Genomic DNA, 13833 nt, shown 5'->3' with positions numbered 1-13833 from the left:
CGAAGAATATACAAAAAAAAAAAAAAAAAAAAAGAAAAGAAAAAGAAAAAAGACAAAGGCATCTGTTGTATTACACTGAAGCCTTGAAAAGCTTTTGATCCTACCAGCTGCTTTTCAACTGCTGTCAGATGAGGTAGGGCTTCTGCTAACAGAAAGCACAAGAATGTCAGACCTACTGTTGAAGCAAAAGTGTACAATTTAGGTAGTTATTTGGTCCATCCTGAACCTCTGCTGTGCCATTTTCAGCACAAGTCTGCAAAGTCCAATATTCCTTTTGTTGTTTACACACACTAAAGTAGGTATTTTCTGTTTTAGTTGGTGCATACTGCCTGCACAATTATTACAGATGAAGTCACCTAGTAGATACTAATGCAACTTAGTACAAGTCTCTTCTCTTCCTATGTATTCTGTGATTAAAATTGCAGCTATAGAAATTAAATTTAGAATGTTTCTTTTCCCTTTAAAAATATAAGCTTGTGAAAATATCCATTACCCCATTTACACTATTAACAAGTAATTCTGGGAAATGCACACTGAATCATTATACAGATCTGTCAATCGTCCCAATAACAAAAGTAAAGGCAAAACAGTACTGTGTGACACAGCAACTTCCACATTAGATAATATAGACCAATTTTTGCAATCAGGAAGGGTTCAATGCACTTTATAAACTCCACAATACTGTTAAGAAACCTTTCTTATTCCCTGGCTCTGTTGTGTCTGGGGAGTTGTAATTTCTTTTGCCTTTCTTAGAAAATATAATTACTCTTCCTGTGGCTTCAGATGGGGCACGGAGACCCACTCATTACTGCTATAATACCTTAGTCATAGATGAGGAGCCCACTGTATGAGGTGCAGGTTCTGTGTAGATACAACAGCAACTGCAAATTTACCATCCTATAGGAATATCTTGCGCTAAGTGAGCTGCCTTTTCCAAATATTACCTACTTAGTCTCACCAGCAAACCAGCTAGGAAACTAATGGTTTGTGGCTATTTTTGCTGCTTGGTTTCTGTGTGTTATCATGACATTGTTGTCAGCCTAAATACAGAATAGACATACGCCTGCATCATCTACAGCAAGCTGGGCATCCATGTACTGTCAGACTATTTGAAAATATGTTGCAAAGCAAACTAGAAATTGAAGTTTAAGATGGAGCAAGAGTCCCCAGCTTTAATACCATTGCCACACAACCAACTCACCATACTTCCTTCTAAGGTCAGCATTTTCAGTTCAGATTAGAAGACATATGTGTGCATGTAAGTCCTGCAGACAACATTGTTTAGGGCAATGACTTGCAAGACATAATTTTTCAGTATATACAGCAGTGGGAATGACCAAACTGAAATCTTGTTCTTTTAAAATAACAGAATATTAGGTCTATCAATCTCAGTGATGAGCTTTTTACATCACCCGTGGCTTTTTTATTAAACTTTTCCTTGAAAAACAATTCAGTTTTACATTGCTTAGTATCTGTGAGCAAGAGGTGGGTTACAGGTTAAATTTCCTCACTAAAAACCCAGAACGATATTAGCTTGCTTGGCTAGTTTTTACAGAAATTGTCCTACCCAGAACTGTCAGTTTAGCAGGACAGCAGAGACATTGCAGATCCAAGGTTAAGTGCCAAAAGGAGCCTATTTATTCAAGAGTAAAACTGTCTAAGACTGTGATTTGCTGCCAGTTCTTAGCTACCCAGAATGAGATAATAGGACTTGTGTAGGGGCACCCACCCACATAAAGACCAGAGATAACTGAGACTCTAAATGTAAAACAAAGCTCAAATGGTATGCACACAGGTCTTACTCAGAAGGTTAGACACACACATAGATAGAAGTTGACTCTAACCCCTCCGGTCTGTGGCATGGGTGCATGCTCATCTGTCAGAATAAGAGTGCTTTCTGGAAGAAATACCCATTTGATGGGGTTACATGGCAGCTAACATCTCCTTTAAAAGCATTTTATTCAGGCTTCTCCTTGGTATGTGGTAGAACCCATGCATGATTCTTATATCATCAGTGGATCAATTTTTGTAGATAACAGCTGCTTTGGGACCAGTGGGGTTAATAAACTGCTGTATTCTAGATTTCAATTGGTCTTAACTCCTATTACTTGGGATACAGATGTCAGAGCCTTCCAGATGATAAAGCTTCTTTATTTTATTTACTGTACTACTCATGTCCCGTTCTACCTATTTAAGTCATTTTATGTTTTCAGAAGAAAATCTATAAAGGTAGTGTCTTGTCAATACTTCCGAGAATCCTCTCTACAGTAGAAGAAGTGGAGGAAGTGAACTACATCCATTTACTCCACATTTCTTTCCTGAACCAGGGTGATGGAAGAGCTCAGATTACACGAATGTTTGAATGAAAATGCCTATCTCATCACCCAAAACCATTTCTCTTTGTGGCTGTTATTAACCAGTTAAAACGCTGCAAGTCTACATGGAAACACGTCTGTGTTTATCATCACAGTCTGTTGATGTGCACAGTGATTTAAAGAACAACGTCTAAATTCTATTGCCCTGCTTATATGCTTTGTGACTTACAATTTATATTTATTCATGTTTCTTCAACTTTAAAATCAGGGACTGGTATTTCACTGCCTGAATAGAGTCATAAATCACCTAATGTAACAACAGCACGAAACCTGTTGTACTAAGGAAAAGGATTGTTTTCAATGTTTTTACTGCTAAAACATATTTTTGGTCATTTATTCCACTGGAAAATATGCATATTCCATTCCAAAATGTTGACAGTGCCGTAAGGCTTAAAAAGTATGTGCACATTATAAAATACAAAGTTTTTTACATGGGACAGAGCTGTGAGATTTCCATAGCCTTTTCTCTTCAGTCATTAAGGGGTTGACACAGCTGTCAGTCTGGAACAAAAGCTACCAATTACGGGGGAAGCCAAACTTTTACAGTAATTTCTGTCAAATTATCTTCTGTGCACCTAGATGGCTCCTCAATCGCAGAATTGCTGTCCTTCTTATAAGCACTGATTTTTTTGTTTGTTCCCTGCTTCTTACCAGACAATGAGTCTATGGCAAATTATTGGATCAAAGAAAAATGTGAAGTGTTGCAGTGCTGCCACAAAGCGGGAGACGTAAAATTTAAAAACTTTACAACCAGCATTCAAACTTCTGCTGTCATGTTTGCTCCCTCTTATTTCCTCATTTGGAATTCTCTTTCTTACTCCTCAGAATAGCAGACCACTTAATTTAGGTTTTCCCTAAATATAATTCTCTCTAATCTTTCTATTCCTGAATTTCGTCTTATTTGGTCACCCCCTTTCTTCCGCAGTATTATCTATTGACTCACCTGCTCACTTTGATCTTTGTTATGCCTCCACATTAAGCAGCTTTTCCCCTGAGTTAAACAGGATTTTTCATTGCACAAAAAAAGGAAATGCTTTCCCCTCTTATCTGAACCATTTTGAGGCTTTGCATAACTGACCTCCTTTAATGTTTTTTTTTTATCAAATTCTCATTTTTTTTAGCAGGGTAATTTTCCTCTGAATATTCAGGTAGGCCTAGCTAAATTATAAATATCAACATGTACTCTGGAAGGAATTGCCTATTTTGCTGAACGAACCCGTGCTCTCAAACAGGAGAGTTTCAGGTTGTATTCACAATTGCATCTGCTTTTTTGTAGAAAAGGGAGATTTTTTTTCTGACTTATGTAACTGAGATGCATACAAACAATTTGTGTGTTTATCAGAGGTGAGATTTAAAGACATTCAAAAATTTTCTGGAGATAGCAGGAAAAAAATCACTTTGAATGAATTTTAAATCACCATATGTTTTCTCCTGATGTCATAGTGAAATGACAGTGAGAAACAACTCCATCTCTAAAAGCATGAATAATTTGCAGCATTCTTAAGATGCTATGAATACAGTATGTAAAGAGAGCACTCTTGGCTGCTTTCTCTGCTCTCACCACTGCTACCCTGTTTTTTTCCTCTGTCTTCAGCTATCCATTGTCAGCAGGCACCGTCAATCTGAGGTGTAGAGAATGATTTTTCTTCTTCATCTCTCATCTCCTTCATGACAGAGGGTAAAATGCCTTTCCGTGCAGGTGTGCACTGCATTCTCCCTGCTGATTTGGTGGTGTTTCCTCTCTCTCCAAACAAATACAAACTCAAAATCTGAATATATTTCAGCTCACTTTTTATACTCTGAAGTGGTTGAGGTTAACCTTACTGCAAAAAAATAAATGTTCACATGTAATAGAATATTTTAGAAATACTAAGTACAGCCTGGTGCTGCATAGCTATTCAAATTCAGTCCTGGGACCTTATACTAGCCTTGAACAAAAGAAGCCCTTCCCTCTCTGTGGAGTTTTCAGAGTAAGTACTAGGAAAAAAGTGGTGTGGTGGGAGGGAAGGACTCACTTTTTGGTTAGAAAAGGCATTAAAAGAGGAACTGAATATGCTGGTAGTTGGGAAGAATTTTTATGTCCTGTGATTAATTTCACCAAACGCTATTTTAAACTATTTCAAAATAGTTTTTTACATTAATTCTCATCCTATGACCTGGCAAATTTGGAGTTAATGGTGACTGTGGCTGCTGACCCTACCTATTGTTCTTGCTTCTCATTCTAGGGGTAAAATCAACTTTGTCCGTGTAGAGTACAAACCTGTTTGCAGTGTAGCAGCTCATACTGATGAAGGTTTATCATTTGTATATCCAGTTAGGCCTGAATAGAGCAAACTGTGACACAGCTATACTGGCTTAGAGAGGACTCTATAAAGCAAAACAAACAAATTTTTGTGTCAAGGAATTTCTTATAGGTCTATATGACTTGCTCATCAGGGCACTAGAACTGCTTCTGCCTGTCTTCTGCACAAGTCCTGGCCTCTCCACACACGATAGGTCTGCTTCACCTAGATTAGTACGGGACAGAAATGTGAACAGTTATTGAGGAACCAGGCAGGGGAACAAGTTGTAAGAATTCAGAAATTTTATGATTAGAACCTATTACAACCTATTACAACCTGTTCCTTGTCCTCCTAAATATCTCAGTGCTCCTGCCACTTCAGGGGTTGTCTCACCTATGACTTCATTTGCTCTCTGTTTGACCACGTCTTCTCTCCTCAGCATCTATTTGACGTATCCTCTTCTTAGCTGGTCCTTTGATTCGGCAGCTGCCATTAAGGAGACCACATGTACGCATCTGCATAGGGACAGCTGTGATTTGTATTTCTAACATAACCCTGCATTTATACACGTACAGAACTTGGGAAATCCTAAGTGGCAATGTAGTATCTGTGTCTCTCAGTGTGTGAATAATTTCTGAAAGTCTGTTTGGTATTCACTGCTCTCAGGTAAGACAGTATTACCTGACTTTGCCTATAAAAGTGCAATGCAGTATCAGTGTGAAGGCAGGAAAACAACAGAATGCATCATGTTAGGTTAAACTGACCCTGCTGAGCCAGAAACAATGTAGAGGAAAGGGAAATAAAAAATAATCTGTAAAACAAGAATGGAGCTGGTGTTAAACAGAAAGCAGAGCTGTTTTGAAATGTGTGCTTTTCATAAAGTCTAAGGTCAGATAATCTCTTCCCCCTGCTCCACCCCTCCCCGTCCCCCAGCCTTACTTTCTGTCCTGCTGCCTTTTTTTTTTTTCCTCCATCTCTTCGTGGTTTTACTTGCTTTCTACCTGCCCTGCCTGAAAATTAGTTTTCTACCCTGCTGGACTGTAATGATTGCTGGCAAGTATCACAATGTGCTGCAATCATTGTGCTTGCAAAGAAGGTCTGTTTTGGCTCAGTGATCTCCTAGCACGTTTTCCTAGGAAGAATTAGGACACAGCTAGATTTTTCTCCTGGAAGTTAATCCTGTTCACATTAAGACACTTCAGTAAAATCTGCAATGAGGTAGAGAGAAAACCTTTCAAGGGTTTTTTTTGGGGGGGTTGTCTTTTCCCGCTTTTAAGGCTAAACCTCATGCATTTCACTCAGGCAGGTTTTATGGAGGCAAATGAGACGTAGTCTTGTGACACAAGGGTTTGACTGGTGGGTCCCAACCACCTCCTCCTGAGAGGAGCCCAGCAGAGCTGGTGTTCCTTGCCCAGCTGCCCCCAGAATTGGAAGTAGCTGCTATCTACTGTACTTCACAAGTAGGTCACTATGGGCATATCAAAAGAAATCCAGACATTAGAGTTACATTTAGCAAGAATCTGGATGTTTATTAGCAATGTTTTTGCAGCTTGTTGTTGCAGCCTTTATTGGTGACTCAGAGGCATTTTTGCTTGTCTGTTTCAGGTGTGTTTTCATCTGCAGATTTAACTCTTTTTTCAGTGCGGTGCTATACAGTTTTGTATTTGTGAGGGATGTTAACATCAGCTTCTATTGTATTTGTAAAGAAAAGAAGAAAAGTATATTAAAAAAAAAAATTGCTGTTGGAAGTCACACTTGTCCACTGAGATGCCTCAGGCAATTACCTGAAAAACTCATTTCAAGCCAAGAAGTAGTGTGAACACTGAGGAAAGAAAGGAGGAAATTGAAAAAAGACCAACCCTGAAATACCCAAAGTGGTGGCAGAGGAACAGAAAAAACTGTTCTTTTAAAATAATTGAGTTTAACATCAACAGTTGAAACTACCAGCTACATGGAAGTAATAATGTGGCCCAAATCCCTGGGAGAAAAAAAGAGTACTTGATTTTTGGATTTTTTTCTTCTTTGAACGTAAATTGTTTTTCAGCTCAAAAGAAATAGCCGAGTAGGGTAAATGGTAGTTTTTCTTTCTAATACAATTCCATTATGCTCAGAAAAATAGAAAACCATTTTATATATACAGTTTGAATCAGATCAGCATAAAGAAAACTTCTCAGTTTAAACTAATCTTTCCTTTTTCACAGCAACGTAAAAGAATGGCTAGTGGTAGTCTGACTAATACTGCAACTCTTACCCCTTGTTTTGTTTTGGCAGGGTAAGCAAGTCTTAAGTATGTATTACTTTTTAACCCCAACTTCTTGGGGTTTATTTTTTTATAATTAGATGTCCTGGATTTCATATACACACCTTACTAGGTTATTTTTCCTTTTATTTTTTTCACTGAAGTTGTACAGAGGCTAGGACTCAACAACAGGCTTAAACGGGACTACAGGAGGTCTTTTTAAAGGTGAATGGCTCTTGGGCACTGTATCTTTTTTTCATTTAGAGAAGAAAGGCTTTCTTTTTTTCTTTAGTAATGAGTTTTTAAGTGGGTTTCTAAGCCTTTAATTTACTGTTATTTTTGCATTTCAGTGGCAGACATTCATCCAGCAAGAGGTAGCTGGGAACAGAGTTTACTGACCCAGATATTTTCCTTTAGCACAGCAGTTTTATATACACTAGTGCAGTAGCATCTGTAGGCCGTTCTAACAGGGCTTTAGTCAATGTCCTATTTTAACAGCATCGATGTGTTGTTCCTCAGTTCTCTGCAGTGATTTACCCACCACAGCACCTGTAAATGGCAACTAGCAAGATGTCAGATACATTATTGACTCTTGAAACTAGATGACTATATTGCAAAAAAATTCTTACCTGTTAATTGGGGGAAAAGAAATCACTAGAAGAACAGGTCTCCAGCAAGGCAGACGGATAGGTTCTCTGAGACCTAGAGATATTGAACAATTCTAAGTGTAAAGTCTGCATAAATACTTTAGGATGTGTCCCTATTTCCTCACTCCTCTGACTACAAAAATTAAAGGATGCTGGAAAAACTACAAAGACTGTATAAGTAAAGAAGTAAATCCACATTTTAGGAACAATTGCTGTCTCCTCATAACCGTACTCATAAAATGCAGAAACAAAATTCATGCTTTCTTTCTGGAAAGGTCAAGAGAGTCTTTAGCACAAGACTCTAGGATCTCATCCAACAACAAATTGTATGTTTTTCTGCCTCTCTCAGTGTTTTACAAAGCTTGTTTATTTTCTCTTTTTATCCACATTTAAATGTGACAGGAAAAAAAAAGGGGGAAGCATTTGGGGATGCATTTCCAATAGAAATTGTGAGAAAAGGCAGGGGGAGTGCGCAGCCCTCTTCATTAATGAATCATTCAAACACGACAGCAGTCTACCATAAAGCTGCACTGGATAAGCAATACAGGTCTGCTTGAGATGCTGAGGATTCCTCACAGGCTGCTAGTCTGGGACTCAAAACATAGCAGCGGTATTCCTCCAGTCCCGCTGCCCTGTCCCTGGATCATAAATAGTTACTGAAGGAGAACAAAAGCTGCAGCTACGTGGTTTGATAATGATCTGGCTTTGCCAGGTACAGTAGAAGTGATGATGATACAAATGGTTCAGCAGCCAGCATGCTGCAGCTTTAAGCCTCATCTTGCAAAATTCATTCTGCAGACCCATGAGTGCTGAAATATCTTCCTTTAGCCATTTAAAAGCAAATGTCACTATACTCAAATACTTCTGACATCCAATAGTGAAAGCAACCCACACATCTGGCAAAGATACAAGGCAAACAAGTTATACCTGAAGAATGCTGCAGATCGGGACTAAGATTTTATCAACAGAGATAAAGATTTTATCAACAGTATGACAAAGTTGGATCCTCGCCTAATTACAGTGCAGTCCTATTTTAAATCCTCCACTTTGTGAATAAACAAAAACATTGGTCAAGCTTTAGAGCAATAGTGGAAAGAAGAAACAACCGATCTTCCCAAAACCATAGGAAACCATGACAGGGCAAAGACCTGCCTGTGAGGTCCAGATTGATAAAAAGCTGTTTCACCAGGTTGAGAGGCAACAGTTCAAAGGATGACTGGTTGTGAAAAAAACAAAAAAACCTGCATGAGTACGAGTAGTAAGGTGCTGCAGGTTGTCCGAAATCATCTTCAGGACCTGTGACAGGAGAGTGTTGCAGGAGAAGACTCAGAGATCACTCAGACAGATCTGATCTAGTAGTTAGTTTATTGAGTTCTAATCAGTGAATTTAGGTATGTAAAATATTTAATAAGTACAGAGGGATTGGTGGTCAATACTCTACTATTTACTACACTTAAAGTTAGTATGGGATAAAAAGATTATAGCATAAGCTTACTATACATATCTTAAATGTTACATGCATGCAAAAAATGCCGCTTACCAACCCATCTATGTCTGGTGTCAGGTAAGGGATCTCTCAGCCTCGTGGGTTAACCTTGAGAGGCGTCCCTACTCAAGGGGAGATCACTGCCATGCAGCCAGCTGCTATGGAGGGAGAGCTCAAAAGGCCCTGATGGCTGAAGATATTTATAGTGTGAAGTGGTTGATTTGTAGTCAGGTTTTCTGCTGTGTTAATGCAGTTTCAGCCGCTTATCAGCCCAGTCTCTAGCCAAACCATTTTTTGGGGCGTTGGTGATGAGTTCTCACTGATAACGTCACACAATAGGATTAACTTTGATTAGGCCTACTTGTTAAGCATCTGCCTGGACCAAAGCTCAGGTAGTTCAAACAGGAGGAGTGCATCCGCCAGAGAGAAAGCAGCTGTGGATAGTTACAGTTAACCTAAACCATAAGGAGAGGCTGAACATATCTGTTTACCGTCCTAAAAGATTTTGTGCATTCAGAACAGGCAAAAGTCCACAGTACCAGCTGAGTCTTTGAGCTACTAAACTTGCAGCATTTTGAAATGAAGTATGATATTTTGCCTTGGTTCTGTCTAAAATTCTTGTTCAGCCTTGGTCATGACCCCCAAAATTATTGTAATTCTGGTATGAGTCTGAGCACTCTTTCCAAGTCCGTCTTTTTTCCCAACTATTTTTCTTCCTTTTCTTTATTTTACTACTTGAATTATGCTAGACCTCTTAAAAATAATAATGAAGTGATAGTTACTGTGGAAAGACAGCTTTTTTATTCTAACATAACTAAATTACATAGTTATATTTTATTTTTAATACAGCAGCAATTTGTTCTGTTGAAGTGGGTTTATTTTTCTGAGGCATGCAGGGAAGAGGGGTGAAAAAGAAGATGGAAATTTAGGGTTATATGTTGTCCAATACATGCAAAGTGCTTCCCTTAGTTTTCCTGTGGTGCTAAGCTGTTCAGTGCTTGCAATTTATATGATGCCTTTTACTTAAGCTGGGAGTTCACTGAGCATGTGTTTAGTTTGAGATGTATTTTGTTCTTCTGCTGAACTTCTGTTGTTCAGTATTTTCAGTCCCCGATGTGCAGACTGCTTCACCTTTGGCCTTAGAGGAGAAGAAGAAGGGCATTTTGCCATGCAGTGGTGCCACCAAGCGCAGTGGCACAAACAAGACATTCCCAGCATTAGCTGATCTGCTTGCCAGGCTGTCACGCTTCCCTTCAGTGCTACGGAGATGCCTGTTGCTGCAAAAATTGTGTGGGAAATTGCAAAGCATTGTGAGCATGTTATGATCAGACTGTTATGTGGCAACACTGTATTCACCCGCTTATTGTCAGCACCTGCCAGAGCTGCCCATGAGAAGGGAGATGTTACTTTTTCCCACTGGGTAAGGGAGGAAGGCTTTCTCTTCCTTCTGCCTTCTGACCTGCCGGCCTGGCTGCTAACCTGTGTGGCACAGTTCATCATCTGTGGCATGGGAAGCACATCATGAGCATGTACAGTAGAGGGGCTGATCTCATCAGCTCACATTTTTATTGTGTTTTGAGATGAGACATACATAGAAATGTGTATTTATACCCACATTACCTGTGCTCTACAGGTCAGAGGAGCAGACTGCCTGCACTGCAGGGAAAGCTTCCTTGCCAGTCATTAAGGAGATAAGAAAAACGTTAGGAAAAATATTAGGAAAAACATCAGGAAATATTTCTTTACTGAGAGGGTGGTGAAAACCTGGAACAGGTTTCCTAGAGAGGTGGTCGATGCCCCATGCCTGTCAGTGTTTAAGAGGCATTTGGACAATGCCCTTAATAACATGCTTTAACTTTTGGTCAGCCCTGAAGTGGCCAGGCAGTTGGACTAGGTGATCATTGTAGGTCCCTCCCACTGTATTCTATTCTATTCTATTCTATTCTATTCTATTCTATTCTATTCTATTCTATTCTATCCAGTTGAAGTATGGGGATAGACATCAAGTGGTTTGCCAGAGACATCTGTAGATTCCAGGGGGAGAGAGAAAATAGGTCATTAAAGTATCATTTGCAGTATTTATGCTTTGTCTCAGGAACACTTTGAAGGGTCAAACTAGATCTAATTTGAAAACAGTCTACTTTATCTGGGGAGGACACAACATAAATGCTTTATCACATTAATTGTTTTCGGCATCATTTAAGCCAGTTGACTAATTGAGCTAAGCCAGTTTCCTATTACTTCATCCAGTTTGCCTTTTCAGTTTCTAACATGCTGTACTACTCACTGTCACTGATGCCAAAGTCTCTTACTTCCCTTTGAAACCCCTAGAGCTCTAGGGTCAAGTGAAGGTAAAATAGGTGCTACAGGAGGGCTACACTGTATTCCTTGGGATACACTCTGCAGGGCTATTTCAGCCAGCAAACTGAAGCTTGTCACCACGCGTGGTCTTAGCCTTGACCACTTTATATATCTCCTTCCGCGTCACGGTACACTGTTCTTTGTGCCCTGATGTTTGCTGACCTCTACCCCAGATGCTGCTGCAGTTCAGTGGTGCTGTATGAGTAGGAGTCTAGGGAGGTGGGGACAACATATGCTGCTAAATATAAGTGTAAAATATGCTCACACAATTCCTAATTAAAGGTATCAATTAAAAAAAAAAAAAAATTCCTAATTAAAGGTATCAATTAAAAAAACGAATTTTGAGGCAGTCTGTACTGGCAAAAGGAAAAAGAAAACCAGATAACAGGTATTCAGATCAAAATGGTGACATAGTTTTCATTAGTAAAGGAAAGGCACTAATAAAAAGCTGCAGTTTCAGTTGCTTCACAAGAAGCAAAGGCCCAAGAGCAGCTATTGCCATGGCAACAAAAGGAGTGAGGGGATTTACACTTCTGTACGTTTCAGTGCAGTCTTAACCAAGAGTGAAACTGGCTTGAAAGAACAGCCCCACTAAATTCATTCTTATTCTTTATGAATTGTGTATCTCACTTCACTGCCTTAAAGCTCATATCTTATAGTGATACATCACTGACCACACATGCCAAGAAATGTTTCTGTTAGAAGTCTAATTCTCAGATTATTTCTCTAACTTTCTGCTATATAAAATCATGAGGTTGAATAGGTTGCTAATTTCACTCAAAAATATTTTTTCAATGCCTTATGCCATAAATTAGGTCCACAACCTATAATACACCTAATTCCTCCTAGTAATGTGTTGGGAACACTAAATCTAATGTTACTCTAATACAAGAACATTCCTTCATCTCTAATTTCACCCTGTATCACTGAAGACTTTTCTTCCATATGTTCATTAATACAATTTCTATCTTTAGCAAAATTTATCTCACAAAAAATACTGTGTGTTAATCCTATTTAATAAGCTTCTCATAAAATATATAAAGTAAGATCATCTTGTAGCCATCAGGACATTTTTAGATCCAAATGATGCTGCCCTGATTTAATTTCATTTTTAAAAAATTACCCAGGTTTCAATAATGGTGTTGTCTTTTAACATTTCAGATCACAGTATTTCGCATGGGATCAGAAGGACACCAGGATATTGATTTAGCTATCCTGACAGCATTACTAAAAGCTAATAGAGTTTCACTCCACAGTGAGTCTGTATCAGTACAAATGGATTAACTCTGGGTCTCCACTGTGTTGAAAACTGCATTTATTGACAATATATATGGTATTGAGATGGTAAATTTATACCTTGAAATTGAAGTATGCTTTTTGCTCTAACTGCTTTATACAAATACAGATCTTTCTTTAATGCTTAAATAGCTACTGTTTTTCCTTTCTGAATTTTTATTCTCCACCCACAATCACTAATGCATCACAAGAAACATCAATGGTGACCGCCCACCGGTTACTTGAGAAGATTAATACTCACAAGAAGACAGCCAAAGAACTTCTCAGACTTAGATCGCCTTGGTGGCTAGTAGAACATCCAGAAGGAGGTTATCTCCCTTTAGATAAAACTGGCACTACTGTGAAAGTAAAATGTTATCTGTAGTCATCCTAGGAAAGCCTGGGAACTGTGTGGGATTCCTTCCAGCCTCCACTGGTAGAGCTAAGAACTCAACTATTGGGGTGGTAGGGGTTTTAATCTTAAACTTCACAGGTCGATAAATCTTTCTAAGCCATTGCATGTTACACTTATGCTCTTAAAAGATTGTCTTACAGTAAATCTGCTGTTGCTACAGTTCATTATAAACCCTGGTCTTGCAGACACACCATTTAGCTTATCTCCCTTCAAAATATGATATTATCAGGTAATTTAATATCTGCTTGCAAATACAGAAACAGGTGAGATTGTAAAGGCTCTGAAGCACATGTACTTACCTGATGAAGGATTACTCACCCAAGGGTTGGGAGGTTTTAGTCCTCCATTTATATGCTATTTCCCCAAATGGGTTTTTCACAAATTGCATGTATCAATCACCACGGTCACCTTGTTGCTGTCTGGACTGTTTTGTGTTATGTAGTACAGGTCATACTGATTTTAAAAACAGATAATAAGACATACCAAACAATTTTAAAGAGCAATCTGAGAAACATTAGAGTATGGACTTCCAAAGCTGACTGGGAAAAGTTATGCTTCATGAGGCTCTTTAGCAGTTGTCATCATGCTATTGCCACACACACACACACACATAACTGAATAAAAGTGTACACACTGTCATGTGGCAGACCTGAATTTGAATCATAACAAAAAATTTAATAGATTTACTGGGTATTCAAAAGGTAATGGGAATCACTCTTGCTTGTTCCAGGGATCAGTTTTCATCTCAGTTTC

General features: G+C 38.8%; 1 protein-coding gene across 1 annotated transcript in view; it reads left to right on the top strand.

Annotated features, from left to right (window-relative positions):
- The window catches only part of TRPM3 (transient receptor potential cation channel subfamily M member 3), a 282091-nt gene that overhangs the window by 201887 nt on the left and 66371 nt on the right, over positions 1–13833 (top strand). Inside the window, exon 9 of the mRNA XM_019473648.1 lies at positions 12552–12622. Within this exon, the coding sequence (XP_019329193.1) occupies positions 12552–12622 (71 nt within the window). The remainder of the gene's footprint in view (positions 1–12551; positions 12623–13833) is intronic.

The sequence above is a fragment of the Aptenodytes forsteri genome, unplaced genomic scaffold (assembly GCF_000699145.1).
Source record: "Aptenodytes forsteri isolate BGI_AS27 unplaced genomic scaffold, ASM69914v1 Scaffold151, whole genome shotgun sequence".
In the NCBI taxonomy this organism is placed as follows: Eukaryota; Metazoa; Chordata; class Aves; order Sphenisciformes; family Spheniscidae; genus Aptenodytes; species Aptenodytes forsteri.
Note: the sequence above shows the minus strand (reverse complement) of the source record. Positions and strands in the feature narration are given on the sequence as shown.